This window comes from Oncorhynchus masou, chromosome 9 (assembly GCF_036934945.1).
Source record: "Oncorhynchus masou masou isolate Uvic2021 chromosome 9, UVic_Omas_1.1, whole genome shotgun sequence".
Taxonomy (NCBI): Eukaryota; Metazoa; Chordata; class Actinopteri; order Salmoniformes; family Salmonidae; genus Oncorhynchus; species Oncorhynchus masou.
Genome location: NC_088220.1, coordinates 91,748,486 through 91,773,934, shown reverse-complemented (window position 1 = coordinate 91,773,934; position 25,449 = coordinate 91,748,486). Strand labels below are relative to the sequence as shown.

Here is a 25,449-nt window from a genome sequence, read left to right as displayed (position 1 = left end):
GCTGGGTTTCTGCTGTTTAGGTTTAAGGCTGGGTTTCTGATCTTTAGGTTTTAGGCTGTGTTTCTGCTGTTTAGGTTTTAGGCTGGGTTTCTGATCGTTAGGTTTTAGGCTGGGTTTCTGCTGTTTAGGGTTTTAGGCTGGGTTTCTTCTGTTTAGGGTTTTAGGCTGGGTTTCTGCTGTTTAGGGTTTTAGGCTGGGTTTCTGCTGTTTAGGTTTTAGGCTGGGTTTCTGCTGTTTGGGGTTTTAGGCTGGGTTTCTGCTGTTTGGGGTTTTAGGCTGGGTTTCTGCTGTTTAGGTTTTAGGCTGGGGTTCAGCTGTTTGGGGTTTTAGGCTGGGTTTCTGCTGTTTAGGATTTTAGGCTGGGTTTCTGCTGTTTGGGGTTTTAGGCTGGGTTTCTGCTGTTTAGGGTTTTAGGCTGGGTTTCTGATCTTTAGGTTTTAGGCTGGGTTTCTGATCTTTAGGTTTTAGGGTGGGTTTCTGCTGTTTAGGGTTTTAGGCTGGGCTTCTGCTGTTTAGGGTTTTAGGCTGGGTTTCTGCTGTTTAGGTTTTAGGCTGGGTTTCTGCTGTTTGGGGTTTTAGGCTGGGTTTCTGCTGTTTGGGGTTTTAGGCTGGGTTTCTGCTGTTTGGGGTTCTAGGCTGGGTTTCTGCTGTTTAGGGTTTTAGACTGGGTTTCTTCTGTTTAGGGTTTTAGGCTGGGTTTCTGCTGTTTAGGTTTTAGGCTGGGTTTCTGATCTTTAGGTTTTAGGCTGGGTTTCTGCTGTTTAGGGTTTTAGGCTGGGTTTCTTCTGTTTAGGGTTTTAGGCTGGGTTTCTGCTGTTTAGGTTTTAGGCTGGGTTTCTGATCTTTAGGTTTTAGGCTGGGTTTCTGCTGTTTAGGGTTTTAGGCTGGGTTTCTTCTGTTTAGGTTTTAGGCTGGGTTTCTGCTGTTTGGGGTTTTAGGCTGGGTTTCTGCTGTTTAGGGTTTTAGGCTGGGTTTCTGCTGTTTAGGTTTTAGGCTGGGTTTCTGCTGTTTCGGGTTTTAGGCTGGGTTTCTGCTGTTTAGGTTTTAGGCTGGGTTTCTGCTGTTTCGGGTTTTAGGCTGGGTTTCTGCTGTTTAGGTTTTAGGCTGGGTTTCTGCTGTTTAGGTTTTAGGCTGGGTTTCTGCTGTTTGGGGTTTTAGACTGGGTTTCTGCTGTTTTGGGTTTTAGGCTGGGTTTCTGCTGTTCGGGGTTTTAGGCTGGGTTTCTGCTGTTTGGGGTTTTAGGCTGGGTTTCTGCTGTTTAGGTTTTAGGCTGGGTTTCTGCTGTTTGGGGTTTTAGGCTGGGTTTCTGCTGTTTGGGGTTTTAGGCTGGGTTTCTGCTGTTTGGGGTTTTAGGCTGGGTTTCTGCTGTTTGGGGTTTTAGGCTGGGTTTCTGCTGTTTGGGGTTTTAGGCTGGGTTTCTGCTGATTAGGGTTTAGGCTGGGTTTCTGCTGTTTAGGTTTTAGGTCTGTGTTTCTGCTGTTTAGGTTTTAGGGTGGGTTTCTGCTGTTTGGGGTTTTAGGCTGGGTTTCTGCTGTTTAGGGTTTAGGCTGGGTTTCTGCTGTTTGGGATTTCGGTTGGGTTTCTGCTGTTTGGGGTTTTAGGCTGGGTTTCTGCTGATTAGGTTTTAGGCTGGGTTTCTGCTGTTTGGGGTTTTAGGTCTGTGTTTCTGCTGTTTGGTGTTTTAGGTTGGGTTCTGCTGTTTGGGGTTTTAGGATGGGTTTCTGGTGTTTGGGGTTTTAGGCTGGGTTTCTGCTGTTTAGGGTTTAGGCTGGGTTTCTGCTGTTTAGGTTTTCGGTTGGGTTTCTGCTGTTTGGGGTTTTAGGCTGGGTTTCTGCTGTTTAGGTTTTAGGCTTGGTTTCTGATCTTTAGGTTTTAGGCTGTGTTTCTGCTGTTTAGGTTTTAGGCTGGGTTTCTGATCTTTAGGTTTTAGGCTGGGTTTCTGCTGTTTAGGGTTTTAGGCTGGGTTTCTTCTGTTTAGGGTTTTAGGCTGGGTTTCTGCTGTTTAGGGTTTTAGGCTGGGTTTCTGCTGTTTAGGTTTTAGGCTGGGTTTCTGCTTTTTTGGGTTTTAGGCTGGGTTTCTGCTGTTTGGGGTTTTAGGCTGGGTTTCTGCTGTTTAGGTTTTAGGCTGGGGTTCAGCTGTTTGGGGTTTTAGGCTGGGTTTCTGCTGTTTAGGGTTTTAGGCTGGGTTTCTGCTGTTTGGGGTTTTAGGCTGGGTTTCTGCTGTTTAGGGTTTTAGGCTGGGTTTCTGATCGTTAGGTTTTAGGCTGGGTTTCTGATCTTTAGGTTTTAGGCTGGGTTTCTTCTGTTTAGGGTTTTATGCTGGGTTTCTGCTGTTTGGGGTTTTAGGCTGGGTTTCTGCTGTTTAGGGTTTAGGCTGGGTTTCTGCTGTTTGGGATTTCGGTTGGGTTTCTGCTGTTTGGGGTTTTAGGCTGGGTTTCTGCTGATTAGGGTTTAGGCTGGGTTTCTGCTGTTTAGGTTTTAGGCTGGGTTTCTGCTGTTTGGGGTTTTAGGTCTGTGTTTCTGCTGTTTGGGGTTTTAGGTTGGGTTCTGCTGTTTGGGGTTTTAGGATGGGTTTCTGGTGTTTGGGGTTTTAGGCTGGGTTTCTGCTGTTTAGGGTTTAGGCTGGGTTTCTGCTGTTTAGGTTTTCGGTTGGGTTTCTGCTGTTTGGGGTTTTAGGCTGGGTTTCTGCTGTTTAGGTTTAAGGCTGGGTTTCTGATCTTTAGGTTTTAGGCTGTGTTTCTGCTGTTTAGGTTTTAGGCTGGGTTTCTGATCGTTAGGTTTTAGGCTGGGTTTCTGCTGTTTAGGGTTTTAGGCTGGGTTTCTTCTGTTTAGGGTTTTAGGCTGGGTTTCTGCTGTTTAGGGTTTTAGGCTGGGTTTCTGCTGTTTAGGTTTTAGGCTGGGTTTCTGCTGTTTGGGGTTTTAGGCTGGGTTTCTGCTGTTTGGGGTTTTAGGCTGGGTTTCTGCTGTTTAGGTTTTAGGCTGGGGTTCAGCTGTTTGGGGTTTTAGGCTGGGTTTCTGCTGTTTAGGATTTTAGGCTGGGTTTCTGCTGTTTGGGGTTTTAGGCTGGGTTTCTGCTGTTTAGGGTTTTAGGCTGGGTTTCTGATCTTTAGGTTTTAGGCTGGGTTTCTGATCTTTAGGTTTTAGGGTGGGTTTCTGCTGTTTAGGGTTTTAGGCTGGGCTTCTGCTGTTTAGGGTTTTAGGCTGGGTTTCTGCTGTTTAGGTTTTAGGCTGGGTTTCTGCTGTTTGGGGTTTTAGGCTGGGTTTCTGCTGTTTGGGGTTTTAGGCTGGGTTTCTGCTGTTTGGGGTTCTAGGCTGGGTTTCTGCTGTTTAGGGTTTTAGACTGGGTTTCTTCTGTTTAGGGTTTTAGGCTGGGTTTCTGCTGTTTAGGTTTTAGGCTGGGTTTCTGATCTTTAGGTTTTAGGCTGGGTTTCTGCTGTTTAGGGTTTTAGGCTGGGTTTCTTCTGTTTAGGGTTTTAGGCTGGGTTTCTGCTGTTTAGGTTTTAGGCTGGGTTTCTGATCTTTAGGTTTTAGGCTGGGTTTCTGCTGTTTAGGGTTTTAGGCTGGGTTTCTTCTGTTTAGGTTTTAGGCTGGGTTTCTGCTGTTTGGGGTTTTAGGCTGGGTTTCTGCTGTTTGGGGTTTTAGGCTGGGTTTCTGCTGTTTGGGGTTTTAGGCTGGGTTTCTGCTGTTTAGGGTTTTAGGCTGGGTTTCTGATCTTTAGGTTTTAGGCTGGGTTTCTGATCTTTAGGTTTTAGGCTGGGTTTCTTCTGTTTAGGGTTTTATGCTGGGTTTCTGCTGTTTAGGTTTAGGCTGGGTTTCTGCTGTTTAGGGTTTTAGGCTGGGTTTCTGCTGTTTGGGGTTTTAGGCTGGGTTTCTGCTGTTTGGGGTTTTAGGCTGGGGTTCAGCTGCTTGGGGTTTTAGGCTGGGTTTCTGATCTTTAGGTTTTAGGGTGGGTTTCTGCTGTTTAGGGTTTTAGGCTGGGTTTCTGCTGTTTAGGGTTTTAGGCTGGGTTTCTGCTGTTTAGGTTTTAGGCTGGGTTTCTGCTGTTTGGGGTTTTAGGCTGGGTTTCTGCTGTTTGGGGTTTTAGGCTGGGTTTCTGCTGTTTGGGGTTCTAGGCTGGGTTTCTGCTGTTTAGGGTTTTAGACTGGGTTTCTTCTGTTTAGGGTTTTAGGCTGGGTTTCTGCTATTTAGGTTTTAGGCTGGGTTTCTGATCTTTAGGTTTTAGGCTGGGTTTCTGCTGTTTAGGGTTTTAGGCTGGGTTTCTTCTGTTTAGGGTTTTAGGCTGGGTTTCTGCTGTTTAGGGTTTTAGGCTGGGTTTCTGCTGTTTAGGTTTTAGGCTGGGTTTCTGCTGTTTGGGGTTTTAGGCTGGGTTTCTGCTGTTTGGGGTTTTAGGCTGGGTTTCTGCTGTTTGGGGTTTTAGGCTGGGTTTCTGCTGTTTAGGGTTTTAGGCTGGGTTTCTGATCTTTAGGTTTTAGGCTGGGTTTCTGATCTTTAGGTTTTAGGCTGGGTTTCTTCTGTTTAGGGTTTTATGCTGGGTTTCTGCTGTTTAGGTTTTAGGCTGGGTTTCTGCTGTTTAGGGTTTTAGGCTGGGTTTCTGCTGTTTGGGGTTTTAGGCTGGGTTTCTGCTGTTTTGGTTTTAGGCTGGGGTTCAGCTGTTTGGGGTTTTAGGCTGGGTTTCTGCTGTTTGGGGTTTTAGATTGGGTTTCTTCTGTTTGAGATTTTAGGCTGGGTTTCTGCTGTTTGGGGTTTTAGGCTGGGTTTCTGCTGTTTGGGGTTTTAGATTGGGTTTCTTCTGTTTGAGATTTTAGGCTGGGTTTCTGCTGTTTAGGGTTTTAGCCTGGGTTTCTGCTGTTTGGGGTTTTAGGCTGGGTTTCTGCTGTTTGGGGTTTTAGATTGGGTTTCTTCTGTTTGAGATTTTAGGCTGGGTTTCTGCTGTTTGGGGTTTTAGGCTGGGTTTCTGCTGTTTGGGGTTTTAGGCTGGGGTTCAGCTGCTTGGGGTTTTAGGCTGGGTTTCTGATCTTTAGGTTTTAGGGTGGGTTTCTGCTGTTTAGGGTTTTAGGCTGGGTTTCTGCTGTTTAGGGTTTTAGGCTGGGTTTCTGCTGTTCAGGTTTTAGGCTGGGTTTCTGCTGTTTGGGGTTTTAGGCTGGGTTTCTGCTGTTTGGGGTTTTAGGCTGGGTTTCTGCTGTTTGGGGTTCTAGGCTGTGTTTCTGCTGTTTAGGGTTTTAGACTGGGTTTCAGCTGTTTGGGTTTTTAGGCTGGCATTTCAGCTGTTTGGGGTTTTAGGCTGGGTTTCTGCTGTTTGGGGTTTTAGATTGGGTTTCTTCTGTTTGAGATTTTAGGCTGGGTTTCTGCTGTTTGGGGTTTTAGGCTGGGTTTCTGCTGTTTGGGGTTTTAGATTGGGTTTCTTCTGTTTGAGATTTTAGGCTGGGTTTCTGCTGTTTAGGGTTTTAGCCTGGGTTTCTGCTGTTTGGGGTTTTAGATTGGGTTTCTTCTGTTTGAGATTTTAGGCTGGGTTTCTGCTGTTTGGGGTTTTAGGCTGGGTTTCTGCTGTTTGGGGTTTTAGGCTGGGGTTCAGCTGCTTGGGGTTTTAGGCTGGGTTTCTGATCTTTAGGTTTTAGGGTGGGTTTCTGCTGTTTAGGGTTTTAGGCTGGGTTTCTGCTGTTTAGGGTTTTAGGCTGGGTTTCTGCTGTTCAGGTTTTAGGCTGGGTTTCTGCTGTTTGGGGTTTTAGGCTGGGTTTCTGCTGTTTGGGGTTTTAGGCTGGGTTTCTGCTGTTTGGGGTGCTAGGCTGGGTTTCTGCTGTTTAGGGTTTTAGACTGGGTTTCAGCTGTTTGGGTTTTTAGGCTGGCATTTCAGCTGTTTGGGGTTTTAGGCTGGGTTTCTGATCTTTAGGTTTTAGGCTGTGTTTCTGCTGTTTAGGTTTTAGGCTGGGTTTCTGATCTTTTGGTTTTAGGCTGGGTTTCTGCTGTTTAGGGTTTTAGGCTGTGTTTCTGCTGTTTAGGTTTTAGGCTGGGTTTCTGATCTTTAGGTTTTAGGCTGGGTTTCTGCTGTTTAGGGTTTTAGGCTGGGTTTCGTCTGTTTAGGGTTTTAGGCTGGGTTTCTGCTGTTTAGGGTTTAGGCTGGGTTTCTGCTGTTTGGGGTTTTAGGTTGGGTTCTGCTGTTTGGGTTTTCGGTTGGGCTTCTGCTGTTTAGGGTTTTAGGCTGGGTTTCTGCTGTTTAGGTTTTCGGTTGGGTTTCTGCTGTTTGGGGTTTTAGGCTGGGTTTCTGCTGTTTGGGGTTTAGGCTGGGTTTCTGCTGTTTGGGGTTTTAGGCTGGGTTTCTGCTGTTTGGGGTTTTAGGCTGGGCTTCTGCTGTTTAGGTTTTAGGCTGGGTTTCTGATCTTTAGGTTTTAGGCTGGGTTTCTGCTGTTTAGGGTTTTCGGTTGGGTTTCCTTATAGCACTTTGTGACATTGGCTGATGTAAAAAGCGCTTTATAAATACATTTGCTTGATTGATTGATTGATTGATACAGAGAATGTAGCTGGAGTCGTTTGATTGACTCGATCAATATGGTATACATTGAATAAATGAATACTTCATGTCAAGTTGACTACATAACACTGGGCTTGTATGTCAAGTTATCACAATGGAGGTTTGATCCTGTGGATACTGCATAGCCTTGTGAAGGTTGAGGATGGACTGACGTAGTCATGAATAGTATCCATTTCATATTTGCAAGCTTGCTTAAAGGGGCAATTTGTGTGTACATGTATATCTTTTTTGGTATATATTAATAATATACAGTCATATATTCTGGAAGAATATAACTATTAAATGACTAACTAGTTCCCCATCATAACTCAAACTATAAACTTGTTTTATAAGCTTATTTTTTGTAAACCATCTAATTGCTATAACATTAACTATAATGTTGATGTCATGGATGGTCAGTCCTTGCATCCGTAGCTCTGTCTATGAATTTGAGAGTGGTTACATTTCTCCATCCCTCAGAAATGTGCCACAACAGTGGTGGGATGGTAACTTTGTTGTTGTTTGAAATGCAGTTTGCCCCTTTTAAATATTTGGGAGTTTAATGAGTAATACTATTTAGAGGTGTTATGAAAGTGAGGATAATTATACACTTTATAAAGGGAAAATGAAGCAAATGTAGAGGTTGATTTATATTTCATTATTTGGATTGTGTTGGAGGATTACAAGCTAACATGTGGTGATGACAGGGAAATTACAACAGTGAGGTAATTGAAAATAATTTGGATGCAGTGGAATGTGAAAAAAAGGTTATTATTTTCAATTTTATGGCTTTGGCTCTGTATGGGGAGTTGTTCTGTTATGTTTTTGATCAATGAGAAGATGCTTCTGTGAAGTTATTAACTACTAGATGACCTTTGTGTATATTAGTTGCAGCAATTTGCCTCAGTTGTGCCAATCAGTCCTTTGCTTGTACATAATTGGAAATATATTCCTTATACTGTAATTCAACATTCAAGTGAATTTAGTGATTTGTTTTCATCTGAACATTGCGTCAAAAATGAATCCATCTTGGATATATCACACAATAACACAAGTGAATACACATTGGATATATCACCCCGTTAGTTAACTGGGAATCTTTTCCAGTAATGTTCAAGCCTAAACACACTCATGTAATCTACAGCTATTTGTTCTGTCTATAGAATAACATACATTGTATTGGATAACAGACATTCTATAGAATCACAGACATTCTATTGGATAACATACATTCTATTGGATAACATACATTCTATTGGATAACATACAGTACATTCTATAGAATAACAGACATTCTATAGAATAACAGACATTCTATTGGATAACATACATGCTTTGCCTTGGAGGAGTCAGAGCTTCATTAACACAACAGTTATTGGTGAAGCATTTAAAGAGTTGCATTGTGAATCCCAAATGGCACCCTATTCCCAATACAGTGCACTACTTATGCCCAGATCTCTAATGGCACCATATAGGCCCTGGTCTAAAGTAGTGCACTATAAAAGGAATAGGGTGCCATTTGGGATGTACACCTACAGTTTCTTCAGTGGTGTATCAGTCTGGTTCACACAACCTGAAGTTGGGGCGGCAGGGTAGCTTAGTGGTTAGAGCATTGGACTAGTAACCGGAAGGTTGCAAGTTCAAATCCCCAAGCTGACAAGGTTCTGTCGTTCTGCCCCCGAACAGGCAGTTAACCCAATGTTCCTAGGCCGTCATTGAAAATAACAATTTGTTCTTAACTGACTTGCCTAGAAAAATAAAGGTAAAAATAAAAAAAATTACACATTTTAAACACTGAAATCAATGGGCTATGAAATTCATGCAAAAATTATATTGTAGAGGAATCGGTGATGAACAAATGATTGTGTCCGTGCAGACGACAGTCTTATATCGGTACTATGATGGACACACACACACACACACACACACAATCACACACAATCACACACACACACACAGCAACACAAGGATAGAAACACATAGTTTTGTTTCATGCCAGCTTGGGAATTTGTTATAGTACACACTGTGTGTGTGTGTGTTTCTAGCTCATCTTGTGTGTGTGTGTCTAGCTCATCTTGTCCTCTCTTCCCTAGAGATTATCTACACCTGGGTTTTCAACGAGTTCCCGTCATTTGTTGCCGAGGACAGCCGGCGGTTTATCTCACAGGTAACGGGCAACCTGTATGTCTCCAAGGTGCAGCCTAGCGATGTGGGCAGCTACATCTGTCTGGTGAAGAACACGGTGACCAACGCCAGGGTCCTCAGCCCGCCCACTCCACTCACACTCAGAACAGATGGTGAGACTCACACTCTTCACACCCCTGTTGTGACTCTCATTAATGTGATGACTGTTATTTATCGAATAATTACCTACTATGTTTAATTGTTACCCGATTAAATAATGTAACAATTATCTCATTAGGAATTTGGGGCACCATGGGAGAAGTTGTTTAACGAGTTACCGTCTCCCGAATTAACTCATGAATTTACACTACCGTTCAAATGTTTGGGGTCACTTATAAATGTCCTTGTTTTTGAAAGAAAATCACATTTTTGTCCATTAAAATAACATCAAATTGATCAGAAATACAGTGTAGACATTGTTAATATTGTGAATGACTGGTTGTTATGAACTTGAGTGAAGACCCAAACGCGGTTTTAACAGAAAACAGAGTTCTTTAATAAAAACAGGAATGGCATAAATCCTCTTCCAACGTAGTCAATGGAACAAAAGAACGTAGTATAATGCAGGTTGCACCTGCCATGCATGCAGACTCCGACAGGACAGGACAAGGTGGAAGCAAACGAGACGACAGCTTGCTTCTGGCATCAAAAAACACAAACAAGAATCAGACACTGAAAGTAGCAGGAACAGAGAAAGAAATAGAGACCTAATCAGAGGGGGAAGAGAGAACAGGTGGGGAAAGAGAGAATGAGCTAGTTAGGGCAGATGTAGAACAGCTGAGGAATGAGAGACAGAGAAGGTAACCTAAAAAGACCAGCAGAGAGAGAGAATGAAGAGAAAGGACAGGAACAGACAAAACAAGACATGACAGTACCCCCCCACTCACCGAGCGCCTCCTGGCGCACTCGAGGAGGAAACCTGGCGGCAACGGAGGAAATCATCGATCAGCGAACGGTCCAGCACGTCCCGAGAGGGAACCCAACTCCTCTCCTCAGGACCGTACCCCTCCCAATCCACTAGGTACTGATGACCACGGCCCCGAGGGCGCATGTCCAAAATCTTACGAACCCTGTAGATGGGTGCGCCCTCGACAAGGATGGGGGGGGGGGGGACGAGCGGGGCGCGAAGAACGGGCTTAACACAGGAGACATGGAAGACCGGGTGAACGCGACGAAGATAGCGCGGGAGAAGAAGTCGCACTGCGACAGGATTAATGACCTGGGAAATACGGAACGGACCAATGAACCGCGGGGCCAACTTGCGAGAAGCTGTCTTAAGGGGAAGGTTCTGAGTGGAGAGCCATACTCTCTGACCGCAACAATATCTAGGACTCTTGGTCCTACGCTTATTAGCGGCCCTCACAGTCTGCGCCCTATTACGGCAAAGTGCCGACCTGACCCCCTTCCAGGTGCGCTCGCAACGCTGGACAAAAGCCTGAGCGGAGGGGACGCAGGACTCGGCGAGCTGAGATGAGAACAGCGGAGGCTGGTACCCGAGGCTACACTGAAAAGGGGATAGACCGGTAGCAGACGAGGGAAGCGAGTTGTGGGCGTACTCTGCCCAGGGGAGCTGTTCTGACCAAGACGCAGGGTTACGAAAAGAAAGACTGCGTAAAATGCGACCAACAGTCTGATTGGCCCGTTCGGCTTGACCGTTAGACTGGGGATGAAAGCCGGACGAGAGACTGACGGAAGCCCCAATCAAACGGCAAAACTCCCTCCAAAATTGAGACGTGAACTGCGGGCCTCTGTCGGAAACGACGTCAGACGGAAGGCCATGAATTCGGAAAACATTCTCGATAATGATCTGAGCCGTCTCCTTAGCAGAAGGGAGCTTATCGAGAGGAATGAAATGAGCCGCCTTAGAGAATCTATCGACAACCGTAAGAATAACTGTCTTCCCCGCTGATGAAGGCAGTCCGGTGATAAAATCTAAAGCGATGTGAGACCACGGTCGAGAGGGAATGGGAAGCGGTCTGAGACGGCCGGCAGGAGGAGAGTTCCCAGATTTAGTCTGCGCGCAGACCGAACAAGCGGCGACAAATCGACGCGCGTCACGTTCCCGAGTGGGCCACCAGAAACGCTGGCGAATGGAAGCGAGCGTACCCCGAAGGCCGGGGTGGCCGGCTAACTTGGCAGAGTGGGCCCACTGAAGAACGGCCGGACGAGTAGGAACGGGAACGAACAGAAGGTTCCTAGGACAAGCTCGCGGCGACGGAGTGTGAGCGAGTGCTTGCTTTACCTGCCTCTCAATTCCCCAGACAGTCAACCCGACAACACGCCCCTCAGGGAGAATCCCATCGGGGTCGGTGGAGACCTCAGAAGAACTGAAGAGACGAGATAAAGCATCAGGTTTGGTGTTTTTTGAGCCCGGACGATAAGAAATAACAAACTCGAAACGAGCGAAAAACAGAGCCCAACGAGCCTGACGCGCATTAAGTCGTTTGGCTGAACGGATGTACTCAAGGTTCCTATGGTCAGTCCAAACGACAAAAGGAACGGTCGCCCTCCAACCACTGTCGCCATTCGCCTAGGGCTAAGCGGATGGCGAGCAGTTCGCGATTACCAACATCATAGTTACGTTCTGACGGCGATAAGCGATGAGAGAAAAACGCGCAAGGATGGACCTTGCCGTCAGAGAGAGAGCGCTGAGAAAGAATGGCTCCCACGCCCACCTCTGACGCGTCAACCTCAACAACAAACTGTCTAGAGATGTCAGGTGTAACAAGAATAGGTGCGGATGTAAAACGATTCTTAAGAAGATCAAAAGCTCCCTGGGCGGAAACGGACCACTTAAAGCACGTCTTAACAGAAGTAAGGGCTGTGAGAGGAGCTGCCACCTGACCGAAATTACGGATGAAACGACGGTAGAAATTAGCGAAGCCCAGAAAGCGCTGCAGCTCGACGCGTGACTTAGGAACGGGCCAATCAATGACAGCCTGGACCTTAGCGGGATCCATCTTAATGCCCTCAGCGGAAATAACGGAACCGAGAAAAGGGACAGAGGCGGCATGAAAAGTGCACTTCTCAGCCTTCACATAAAGACAGTTCTCCAAAAGGCGCTGGAGGACGCGTCGCACGTGCTGAACATGAATTGAGAGAGACGGTGAAAAAAATCAGGATATCATCCATGTAAACGAAAACAAAAATGTTCAGCATGTCTCTCAGGACGTCGTTAACTAGTGCCTGAAAGACAGCTGGAGCGTTAACGAGGCCGAAAGGAAGAACCCGGTATTCAAAGTGCCCTAACGGAGTGTTAAACGCCGTCTTCCACTCGTCCCCCTCCCTGATGCGCACGAGATGGTAGGCGTTACGAAGGTCCAATTTGGTGAAAAACCTGGCTCCCTGCAGGATCTCGAAGGCTGAAGACATAAGAGGAAGCGGATAACGATTCTTAACTGTTATGTCATTCAGCCCTCGATAATCCACGCATGGGCGCAGGGACCCGTCCTTCTTCTGAACAAAAAAAGAACCCCGCGCCGGCGGGGGAGGAGGAGGAGACTATGGTACCGGCGTCGAGCGAAACCGACAAATAATCCTCGAGAGCCTTACGTTCGGGAGCCGACAGAGAGTATAATCTACCCCGGGGGGAGTAGTTCCCGGAAGGAGATCAATACTACAGTCATACGACCGGTGTGGAGGGAGAGAAGTGGCCTTGGAACGACTGAACACCGTGCGCAGATCGTGATACTCCTCCGGCACCCCTGTCAAATCGCCAGGCTCCTCCTGTGAAGAAGAGACAGAGGAAACAGGAGGGATAGCAGACATTAAACAGGTTACATGACAAGAAACATTCCAGGATAGGATAGTATTACTAGACCAATTAATAGAAGGGTTATGGCGCACTAGCCAGGGATGACCCAAAACAACAGGTGTAAAAGGTGAACGAAAAATTAAAAAAGAAATGGTTTCGCTATGATTACCAGAGACAGTGAGGGTTAAAGGCAGCGTCTCACGCTGAATCTTGGGGAGAGAACTACCATCTAAAGCGAACAAGGCCCTGGGCTCCCTAACTGTCTGAGAGGAATGTCATGTTCCCGAGCCCAGGTCTCGTCCATAAAACAGCCCTCCGCCCCAGAGTCTATCAAGGCACTGCAGGAAGCAGATGAACCGGGCCAGCGGAGATGGACCGGAAAGGTAGTGCGTGATCCAGAAGGAGAGGCCTGAGTAGTTGCGCTCACCAGTAGCCCTCCTCTTACTGATGAGCTCTGGCCTTTTACTGGACATGAGGTGACAAAATGACCAGCGGAGCCGCAGTAGAGACAGAGGCGATTGGTGATTCTCCGTTCCCTCTCCTTGGCCGAGATGCGAATACCCCCAGCTGCATAGGCTCAGCATCCGAGCCGGCGGAGGAGGGTGGCAGTGATGCGGCAGGTGGCAGTGATGTGGAGAGGGGAGCAACGGAGAACGTGAGCTCCTTTCCACGAGCTCGGCGACGAAGATCAAACCGTCGCTCTATGCGAATAGCGAGAGCTATTAAGGAGTCCAGACTGGAAGGAACCTCCCGGGAGAGGATCTCATCCTTAACCTCGACGTGGAGACCCTCCAGAAAACGAGCGAGCAAAGCCGGCTCGTTCCAGTCACTAGAGGCAGCGAGAGTGCGAAACTCAATAGAATAATCCGTTATGGATCTATTCCCCTGACATAGGGAAGACAGGGCCCTGGAAGCCTCCTCGCCAAAAACAGAACGGTCAAAAACCCGTATCATCTCCTCCTTAAAGTCCTGATACTGGTTAATACACTCAGCCCTCGCCTCCCAGACTGCCGTGCCCCACTCACGCGCCCGTCCGGTAAGGAGAGAAATGACGTAGGCGATGCGGGCTGCGCTCCTGGAGTAAGTGTTGGGCTGGAGAGAGAACACCACATCACACTGAGTGAGGAATGAGCGGCACTCAGTGGGCTCCCCAGAGTAACACGGCGGGTTGTTGATCCTGGGCTCCGGAGACTCGGAAACCCTGGAAGTGGGCGGTGGATCGAGGTGGAGTTGGTGAACCCGTCTTGTGAGGTCGGAGACTTGGACGGCCAGGGTCTCAACGGCATGTTGAGCAGCAGACAATTCCTCCTCGTGTCTGCCTAGCATCGCTCCCTGGATCTCGACGGCGGAGTGAAAAGGGTCCGGAGCCGCTGGGTCCATTCTCGGTCTGATTCTTCTGTTATGAACTTGAGTGAAGACCCAAACACGGTTTTAACAGAAAACAGAGTTCTTTAATAAAAACAGGAATGGCATAAATCCTCTTCCAACGTAGTCAATGGAACAAAAGAACGTAGTATAATGCAGGTTGCACCTGCCATGCATGCAGACTCCGACAGGACAGGACAAGGTGGAAGCAAACGAGACGACAGCTTGCTTCTGGCATCAAAAAACACAAACAAGAATCAGACACTGAAAGTAGCAGGAACAGAGAAAGAAATAGAGACCTAATCAGAGGGGGAAGAGAGAACAGGTGGGGAAAGAGAGAATGAGCTAGTTAGGGCAGATGTAGAACAGCTGAGGAATGAGAGACAGAGAAGGTAACCTAAAAAGACCAGCAGAGAGAGAGAATGAAGAGAAAGGACAGGAACAGACATAACAAGACATGACACTGGTGTAGCTGGAAACTGCAAATTATTTTTTATGGAATATCTACATAGGTGTACAGAGGCCCATTATCAGTAACCATCAAACCTGTGTTCCAAAGGCAAGTTGTGTTATTTAATCTAAGTTTATAATTTTAAAAGGCTAATTAATCATTAGCAAACCCTTTTGCAATTATGTTTTCACAGCTGAAAACTGTTTGTCTGATTAACCTCTTACATCTATGGGGGCGCTATTTCATTTTTGGATGAAAAACGTTCCCGTTTTAAACAAGATATTTTGTCACAAAAAGATGCTCGACTATGCATATAATTGATAGCATTCGAAAGAAAACACTCTGACGTGTCCAGAAATACCAAGATATTCTCTGTGCGTGCCCTAGAACGTGAGCTTCAGGCAAAACCAAGATGAGATGGCATCCAGGAAATGACAAGGATTTTTGAGGCTCTGTTTTCCATTGTCTCCTTATATGGCTGTGAATGCGAGAGGAATGAGCCTGCCCTTTCTGTCGTTTCCCCAAGGTTTCTGCAGCATTGTGACGTATTTGTAGGCAGATCATTGGAAGATTGACCATAAGAGACCACATTTACCAGGTGTCCGCCCGGTGTCCTGCGCCGAAATTGGTGCGCAAAAGTCACCTGCCAGTATTTTTCCATGGGATACAGAGAGGAAAGCAAGCTTCCATGAACTGCATATCAATGAAGAGATATGTGAAAAAACACCTTGAGGATTGATTCCAAACAACGTTTGCCATGTTTTGGTCGATATTATGTAGTTAATCCGGAAAAAGTTTTACGTTGTAGGTGACTGAATTTTCGGTTCGTTTCGGTAGCCAGACGCAATGTAGAAAACGGAACGATTTCTCCTACACACAGACGCTTTCAGGAAAAACTGCGCATTTGGTATGTAACTGAGAGTCTCCTCATTGAAAACATCCGAAGCTCTTCAAAGGTAAATGATTTTATTTATTTGGTTATCTGGTTTTTGTGAAAATGTTGCGTGCTAAATGCTACTCAAAATGCTATGCTAGCTTTGCATACTCTTACACAAATTAGTCAATTTCTATGGTTCAAAAACATATTTTGAAAATCTGAGATGACAGTGTTGTTAAGAAAAGGCTAAGCTTGAGAGCAGACGCATTATTTTCATTTTATTTGCGATTTTCAGAAATCGTTAACTTTGCGTTATGCTAATGAGCCTGAGGCTTTAGTCACGATCCCGGATCCGGGATGGGGAGTTTCAAGAAGTTAAAGAAGCAATAAAACTGGCCTTCTTTAGACTAGTTGAGTATCTGGAGCATTTACAATTGTGGGTTCGATTACAGGCTCAACATGGCCAGAAACAAAGGATTTTCTTCTGAAACTCGTCAGTCTATTCTTGTTCTGAGAAATTAAGGATATTCCATGCGTGAAATTGGCAAGAAATTGAGGATCTCGTACAACGCTTTGTACTACTCCCTTCACAGAACAGCGCATACTGGCTCTCCCCAGAAAGGTAAGAGGAGTGGGAGGACCTGGTGCACAACTGAGCAAACGATCAAGTACATTAGAGTGTCTAGTTTGAGAAACAGACGCATCACAAGTCCTCAACTGGCTGCTTCATTAAATAGTACCCACAAAACACCCGTCTCCACGTCAACATTGAAGAGGCGACTCCGGGATGCTTGGCCCTTCTTTTTCAGATGGCTTTTTCCTTAGTTCTCTGGTCTAAGTCTCTGATTGTCCACAAGAAGTCACAATGTCCTTCTTGGTTGTCTGTTTACTTGGACTCGTTATGGAAGAGTGGTTGCCTGAGGATGGCTAGTCAGCCGTGTTGATGATCCCCAGAGTGGTGATGTGAGCAGTGTAGGCGACGATGATTCTGAGAGAATAACCGGATGGTCCTACTTAAATTCACCTTCTAAGATACAGTACTTAGAACTGCTACTCAACCGTAACAATGATTGTTAGAGGTTCCTTTGTCTTCTTCAACCCTGTGTTGATTCTCAGGGTCATGGCTAATGTGTACCTAGCTGCAGCTTGTGGTCCGTTTATTCTGATATGTTCATTCTTAACTCAATCTTTTATATCCTCGGGTATATACCCTCGGGTAAGAAAGGGGGGGTTTTCATCATGCTGACACACTCTCTTTGCTCCCTGGGCACTGGGTTACGAGGCAAAGTATCTTAATTACAATGATCTCATTAGAGATCTAAAATCACAATCCTATCATCACAAAAACATTCTCTTTTTCCTTGATATTTTCTATACAACGTATAGGATGTAAACCTGATATACACCGTGTAAAAGCTCTTCAAGTTACAATATTTTCATTATAAAGTCTTTAAACAAGTTTTAATGAGATCACAAAATACAAATGAACTTTCCATATTCCATCTATCATCATTCCCAAAATTCGGATGTTGAAATTGTCCCAGTGTTCATTGTTTGATGTTGAAGTTTTGGGCGTTGAAGTTTTGCGCAGAAAAATGGACCATCCTCCCTACTCCCCATGAACCCTCCCCCCTCTCTCCCTGGACCCTCCTCACCCCTCTCCCTGGACCCTCCTCCCCTCTCTCCCTGGACCCTCCTCACCCCTCTCCTTGGACCCTCCTCACCCCTCTCCCTGGACCCTCCTCACCCCTCTCCCTGGACCCTCCTCAACCCTCTCCCTGGACCCTCCTCCCCCCTCTCCCTGGACCCTCCTCACCCACCTCCCTGGACTCTACTCACCCCTCTCCCTGGACCCTCCTCTCCTCTCTCCCTGCACCCTCCTCCCCTCTCTCCCTGGACCCTCCTCACCCCTCTCCCTGGACCCTCCTCACCCGTCTCCCTGGACCCTCCTCACCCGTCTCCCTGGACCCTCCTCACCCCTCTCCCAGGACCCTCCTCACCCCTCTCCCAGGACCCTCCTCACCCCTCTCCCTGGACCCTCCTCACCCGTCTCCCTGGACCCTCCTCACCCCTTTCCCTGGACCCTCCTCACCCCTCTCCCCGGACCCTCCTCACCCGTCTCCCTGGACCCTCCTCACCCCTTTCCCTGGACCCTCCTCACCCCTCTCCCCGGACCGTCCTCACCCATCTCCCCGGACCCTCCTCACCCGTCTCCCTGGACCATCCTCACCCCTCTCTCTGGACCCTCCTCACCCCTCTCCCTGGACCCTCCTCACCCCTCTCCCTGGACCCTCCTCACCAGTCTCCCTGGACCCTCCTCACCCCTCTCCCTGGACCCTCCTCACCGCTCTCCCTGGACCCTCCTCACACCTCTCCCTGGACCCTCCTCACCTGTCTCCCTGGACCCTCCTCACCCCTCTCCCTGGACCCTCCTCACCCCTCTCCCTGGACCCTCCTCACACCTCTCCCTGGACCCTCCTCAACCCTTTTTGCAAATAGTCTGGGCAGCCATTTGACCAGATGTTCAGGAGTCTTATGGCTTGGGGAAAGAAGCTGTTTAGAAGCCTCTTAAACCTAGACTTGATGCTCCGGTACCGCTTGCCGTGCAGTAGCAGAGAGAGCAGTCTATGACTAGGGTGGCCTTCCTCTGACACAGCCTGGTATAGAGGTCCTGGATTGCAGGAAGCTATTACCCTCTGTAGTGCCTTGCGGTCGGATGCCGAGCAGTTGCCATACCAGGCAGTGATGCAACCAGTCAGGATGGTGCAGCTGTAGAACCTTTTGAGGATCTGAGGACCCAGGCCAAATCCTTTCAGTCTCCTGAGGGGGAATATGTTTTGTTGTGCCCTCTTCACGACTCTCTTAGCGACATCACGGTACACGTCCCCCCCCCAAGCTCAACTCAAAAGATGGCGCACAGAATGCAAAAATATTCTTTGAAATATTTAACCTCCACACATTAACAAGTCCAATAGCTCAAATGAAAGATAAACACCTTGTTCATCTACCCAGTGAGTCAGATTTCTAAAATGTTTTACGGCAAAAACATAGCACATATGTATATCAAACCACCACTAGGACACATACAATATGTATATTGTCAAGCAAAAAACACAATCACAAACTCAGGATTAAAAGAGAAATAATTCACTAACCTTTTGAAAATCTTCATCAGATGACAGTAATAGGACATGTTACACAGTACATTTATGTTTTTTTCAATTATGTGCTATTTATATCCATAAATCTCTGTTTACATTGAGCCATGTTAAAAAAATGCTACAAAAATGTCCTGAGAAATTATACATAGCTCCGCCAGATAACGCCAGATAACAGCAATACACATCATAAACTTTGACTAAATATACATGTTCTACATATAGTTAGAAAGATACACTGCTTCTTAATGCAACCGCTGTGTTACATTTACTTTTAACGTTACAGAATTTGTTCACTAGGCACTAATCTGAGACGGCGCTCAGACATAATCAATATTCCTCCGCTATGTTGGAGTCAACAGAAACACAAAATTACAACATAAATATTCCCTTACCTTTGATGGTCTTCGATCAGAATGTAGTGGACGAAGTCATACTTACCCAAAACATCGTTTGGTTTCAATTCGTGTGTCTTTGTATTAGCATATGCTGCAAGTTCCAGCTGAAATGCTACCAAAAATTACTTCTGGTCACGAACAGTTGCGCATCAAAACTTCAAAATTCATATTATATGTCGACTAAACTGGTCAAACTAAGTGCAGAATCAAGCTTTAGGATGTTCTAAGCGTACAAAACAATTGGCGATTCAACCAAATGAACACAACTCTTCTCAAACGAAATGGAACAAAAGAATAGGCTGTATACAATTGCGCCAGGACGAACAGATATTTTCCAGTGACACGTCACTATTTTGCCCGCCAACCGGTCAAAGCTCACGGGATTTTTTCCATTACTTGCCCCATTGAAAGAACACAGCACGCTGAACACACAGAAACTGTTCCCAGATCCGTAGCTGGTTGGGAAGGGTGGGGGCGATGACGTCAAAGTTGGGGTAACTTTCCTGATGAGAGAGAGAGTTTGGGAGAATGGCTGCCCTGTGAGTTCTGCTTTACATACAGACATAATTTGAGTGTTTTCTATTCAATAATAATAATTATATGCATATATTTCAGCATTTTTGGACAGATTTCTTTTCTGTTTACTATGGGCACGCAATTCCTCCAAAGGGGGGCAGTATTGTGCATAGCCTTTACAGGTTAGTGTGCTTGGACCATGTTAGTTTGTTGGTAATGTGGACACCAAGGAACTTGAAGCTCTCAACCTGCTCCACTGCAACCCCGTCAATGAGAATGGGGGCGTGCTCAGTCCTCTTTTTCCTGTAGTCCACAATCATCTTCTTAGTCTCGGTCCCGCTGAGGGGGAAGTTGTTGTCCTGGCACCACATGGCCAGGTCTCTGACCTCCTCCCTATAGTCTGTCTCATTTTTGTCGGTGATCAGGCCTACCACTGTTGTGTCATCGGCAAATGTAATGACGGTGTTGGAGTCGTACCGGGCCTTACAGTCATGAGTGAACAGGGAGTACAGGAGAGGACTGAGTATGCAAACCTGAGGGGCACCTGTGTTGAGGATCAGCGTGGCGGGTGTGTTGTTACCTACCTTTACCACCTGGGGCGGCCCATTAGGAAGGATTCAGTTCTAAAGGGAGGTGTTTAGTATCAGAGTCCTTAGCCTATTGATGAGCTTTTAGGGCACTGTGATGTTGAACGCTGAGCTATAGTCAATGAATAGCATTCTCACATAGGTGTTTCCTTTGTCCAGGTGTGAAAGGGCAGTGTGGAGTGCAAAAGACATTGCATCATCTGTGGATCTGTTGGGGCAGTATGCCAATTGGAGTGGGTCTAGCGTTTCTGGGAGGATGGTGTTGATGTGAGCCATGACCAGCCTTTCAAAGCACTTCATGGCTACAGATGTGAGTGCTATGGGTTGGTTGTAATTTAGGCATCTTACCTTAGTGTTCTTGGGCACAGGGACTATGGTGGTCTGCTTAAAACATGTTGGTATTACAGACTCAGACAGGGACAGGTTGAAAATGTCAGTGAAGACACTTGCCAGTTGGTCAGCGCATCCTCGCAGGACAGGTCCTGGTTATCCGTCTGGCCAAGCGGCCTTGTGAATGTTGACATGTTTAAAGGTCTTAATCACATTGGCTACGGAGAGTGTGATCACAGTCTTCTGGAACAGCTGGTGCTCTCATGCATGTTTCAGTGTTATTTGCCTTGCAGCGAGCATAGAAGTAGTTTAGCTCATCTGGTAGGCTTGTGTCACTGGGCAGCTCTCGGCTGTGATTCCCTTTGTAGTCTGTAATGGTTTGCAAGCCCTGCCACATCCGACGAGCGTCAGATCTGATACAGTACGATTAGATCTTAGTCCTGTATTGATGCCTTGACTGTTTGATGATTCGTCGGAGGGTATAGGGATTTCTTAAAAGCTTCCAGGTTAGCGTCCTGCTTCTTGAAAGAGGCAGCTCTACTCTTTGGCTCAGTGTGGATGCTGCCTGTAATCCAAGGCTTCTGGTTGGGGTATGCACGTACAGTCACTGTGGGGATGATGTCATCGATGCACTTATTGATGAAGCCAATGACTGATGTGGTGTACTCCCCGGAACGTATTCCAGTCTGTGCTAGCAAAACAGTCATGGAGCTTAACATCTGCTTCCTCTGAAAACATTTTTATTGACCATCTGCTTCCTGCTTTAATTTTACTTGTAAGCAGGAATCATGAAGATAGAATTATGTCCAGAACTGCCAAATGGAGGGTGAGCGAGAGCTTTGTACGCAGCGCTGTGTGGAGTAAACGTGGTCCAGAGTTCCTTTTCCTCTTGAATCACATTTAACATGCTGATAAACATTTAGTAAAGCGGATGTAAGTTTCCCTGCATTAAACAAGTCCTATGGACTACAGCTTTAGACAAACATATTATTTCCATCACCCCTATAGACTACAGCTTTCGACAGACACATTCCTCCCATCAGCCCTATAGACTACAGCTTTCGACAGACACATTCCTCCCATCAGCCCTATATACTACAGCTTGAGACAGACACATTCCTCCCATCAGCCCTATAGAGTACAGCTTTCGACAGACACATTCCTCCCATCAGCCCTATAGACTACAGCTTGAGACAGACACATTCCTCCCATCAGCCCTATATACTACAGCTTGAGACAGACACATTCCTCCCATCAGCCCTATAGAGTACAGCTTGAGACAGACACATTCCTCACATCAGCCCAATAGACTACAGCTTGAGACAGACACATTCCTCCCATCAGCCCTATATACTACAGCTTTCGACAGACACATTCCTCCCATCAGCCCTATAGACTACAGCTTGAGACAGACACATTCCTCCCATCAGCCCTATATACTACAGCTTGAGACAGACACATTCCTCCCATCAGCCCTATAGAGTACAGCTTGAGACAGACACATTCCTCACATCAGCCCTATATACTACAGCTTGAGACAGACACATTCCTCCCATCAGCCCTATATACTACAGCTTGAGACAGACACATTCCTCCCATCAGCCCTATATACTACAGCTTGAAACAGACACATTCCTCCCATCAGCCCTATATACTACAGCTTGAGACAGACACATTCCTCACATCAGCCCTATATACTACAGCTTGAGACAGACACATTCCTCCCATCAGCCCTATAGACTACAGCTTGAGACAGACACATTCCTCACATCAGCCCTATAGACTACAGCTTGAGACAGACACATTCCTCCCATCAGCCCTATATACTACAGCTTGAGACAGACACATTCCTCCCATCAGCCCTATAGAGTACAGCTTGAGACAGACACATTCCTCCCATCAGCCCTATATACTACAGCTTGAGACAGACACATTCCTCACATCAGCCCTATATACTACAGCTTGAGACAGACACATTCCTCCCATCAGCCCTATATACTACAGCTTGAGACAGACACATTCCTCCCATCAGCCCTATAGACTACAGCTTGAGACAGACACATTCCTCCCATCAGCCCTATAGACTACAGCTTGAGACAGACACATTCCTCCCATCAGCCCTATAGAGTACAGCTTGAGACAGACACATGGCTCCATTGAGCACAATAGACTACAGCTTGAGACAGACACATTCCTCCCATCAGCCCTATAGACTACAGCTTGAGACAGACACATTCCTCACATCAGCCCTATAGACTACAGCTTGAGACAGACACATTCCTCACATCAGCCCTATAGACTACAGCTTGAGACAGACACATTCCTCACATCAGCCCTATATACTACAGCTTGAGGCAGACACATTCCTCCCATCAGCCCTATAGAGTACAGCTTGAGACAGACACATGACTCCATTGAGCACAATAGACTACAGCTTGAGACAGACACATTCCTCCCATCAGCCCTATAGACTACAGCTTGAGACAGACACATTCCTCCCATCAGCCCTATAGACTACAGCTTGAGACAGACACATTCCTCACATCAGCCCTATAGACTACAGCTTGAAACAGACACATTCCTCACATCAGCCCTATAGACTACAGCTTGAGACAGACACATTCCTCCCATCAGCCCTATAGACTACAGCTTGAGACAGACACATTCCTCACATCAGCCCTATAGAGTACAGCTTGAGACAGACACATGACTCCATTGAGCACAATAGACTACAGCTTGAGACAGACACATTCCTCCCATCAGCCCTATAGACTACAGCTTGAGACAGACACATTCCTCCCATCAGCCCTATAGACTACAGCTTGAGACAGACACATTCCTCACATCAGCCCTATATACTACAGCTTGAGACAGACACATTCCTCCCATCAGCCCTATATACTACAGCTTGAAACAGACACATTCCTCCCATCAGCCCTATATACTACAGCTTGAGACAGACACATTCCTCCCATCAGCCCTATATACTACAGCTTGAGACAGACACATTCCTCCCATCAGCCCTATATACTACAGCTTGAAACAGACACATTCCTCCCATCAGCCCAATATACTACAGCTTGAGACAGACACATTCCTCACATCAGCCCTATATACTACAGCTTGAGACAGACACATTCCTCCCATCAGCCCTATAGACTACAGCTTGAGACAGACACATTCCTCACATCAGCCCTATAGACTACAGCTTGAGACAGACACATTCCTCCCATCAGCCCTATATACTACAGCTTGAGACAGACACATTCCTCCCATCAGCCCTATAGAGTACAGCTTGAGACAGACACATTCCTCCCATCAGCCCTATATACTACAGCTTGAGACAGACACATTCCTCCCATCAGCCCTATAGACTACAGCTTGAGACAGACACATTCCTCCCATCAGCCCTATAGACTACAGCTTGAGACAGACACATTCCTCCCATCAGCCCTATAGAGTTCAGCTTGAGACAGACACATGGCTCCATTGAGCACAATAGACTACAGCTTGAGACAGACACATTCCTCCCATCAGCCCTATAGACTACAGCTTGAGACAGACACATTCCTCACATCAGCCCTATAGACTACAGCTTGAGACAGACACATTCCTCACATCAGCCCTATAGACTACAGCTTGAGACAGACACATTCCTCACATCAGCCCTATATACTACAGCTTGAGGCAGACACATTCCTCCCATCAGCCCTATAGAGTACAGCTTGAGACAGACACATGACTCCATTGAGCACAATAGACTACAGCTTGAGACAGACACATTCCTCCCATCAGCCCTATAGACTACAGCTTGAGACAGACACATTCCTCCCATCAGCCCTATAGACTACAGCTTGAGACAGACACATTCCTCACATCAGCCCTATAGACTACAGCTTGAAACAGACACATTCCTCACATCAGCCCTATAGACTACAGCTTGAGACAGACACATTCCTCCCATCAGCCCTATAGACTACAGCTTGAGACAGACACATTCCTCACATCAGCCCTATAGAGTACAGCTTGAGACAGACACATGACTCCATTGAGCACAATAGACTACAGCTTGAGACAGACACATTCCTCCCATCAGCCCTATAGACTACAGCTTGAGACAGACACATTCCTCCCATCAGCCCTATAGACTACAGCTTGAGACAGACACATTCCTCACATCAGCCCTATATACTACAGCTTGAGACAGACACATTCCTCCCATCAGCCCTATAGAGTACAGCTTGAGACAGACACATGACTCCATTGAGCACAATAGACTACAGCTTGAGACAGACACATTCCTCCCATCAGCCCTATAGACTACAGCTTGAGACAGACACATTCCTCCCATCAGCCCTATAGACTACAGCTTGAGACAGACACATTCCTCACATCAGCCCTATAGACTACAGCTTGAAACAGACACATTCCTCACATCAGCCCTATAGACTACAGCTTGAGACAGACACATTCCTCCCATCAGCCCTATAGACTACAGCTTGAGACAGACACATTCCTCACATCAGCCCTATAGAGTACAGCTTGAGAAAGACACATGACTCCATTGAGCACAATAGACTACAGCTTGAGACAGACACATTCCTCCCATCAGCCCTATAGACTACAGCTTGAGACAGACACATTCCTCCCATCAGCCCTATAGACTACAGCTTGAGACAGACACATTCCTCCCATCAGCCCTATATACTACAGCTTGAGACAGACACATTCCTCCATCAGCCCTATAGACTACAGCTTGAGACAGACACATTCCTCACATCAGCCCTATAGACTACAGCTTGAGACAGACACATTCCTCCCATCAGCCCTATATACTACAGCTTGAGACAGACACATTCCTCACATCAGCCCTATATACTACAGCTTGAGACAGACACATTCCTCCCATCAGCCCTATATACTACAGCCCAGACACATTCCTCCCATCAGACCTATAGACTACAGCTTGAGACAGACACATTCCTCACATCAGCCCTATATACTACAGCTTGAGACAGACACATTCCTCCCATCAGCCCTATAGACTACAGCTTGAGACAGACACATTCCTCCCATCAGCCCTATAGAGTACAGCTTGAGACAGACACATTCCTCCCATCAGCCCTATATACTACAGCTTGAGACAGACACATTCCTCACATCAGCCCTATAGACTACAGCTTGAGACAGACACATTCCTCACATCAGCCCTATAGACTACAGCTTGAGACAGACACATTCCTCCCATCAGCCCTATAGACTACAGCTTGAGACAGACACATTCCTCCCATCAGCCCTATAGACTACAGCTTGAGACAGACACA

General features: G+C 46.6%; 1 protein-coding gene across 1 annotated transcript in view; it reads left to right on the top strand.

The window, feature by feature from the left end:
- Positions 1–25,449, top strand: part of LOC135546750 (contactin-5-like) — a 436,013-nt gene that overhangs the window by 129,971 nt on the left and 280,593 nt on the right. Inside the window, exon 5 of the mRNA XM_064975401.1 lies at positions 8,599–8,802. Within this exon, the coding sequence (XP_064831473.1) occupies positions 8,599–8,802 (204 nt within the window). The remainder of the gene's footprint in view (positions 1–8,598; positions 8,803–25,449) is intronic.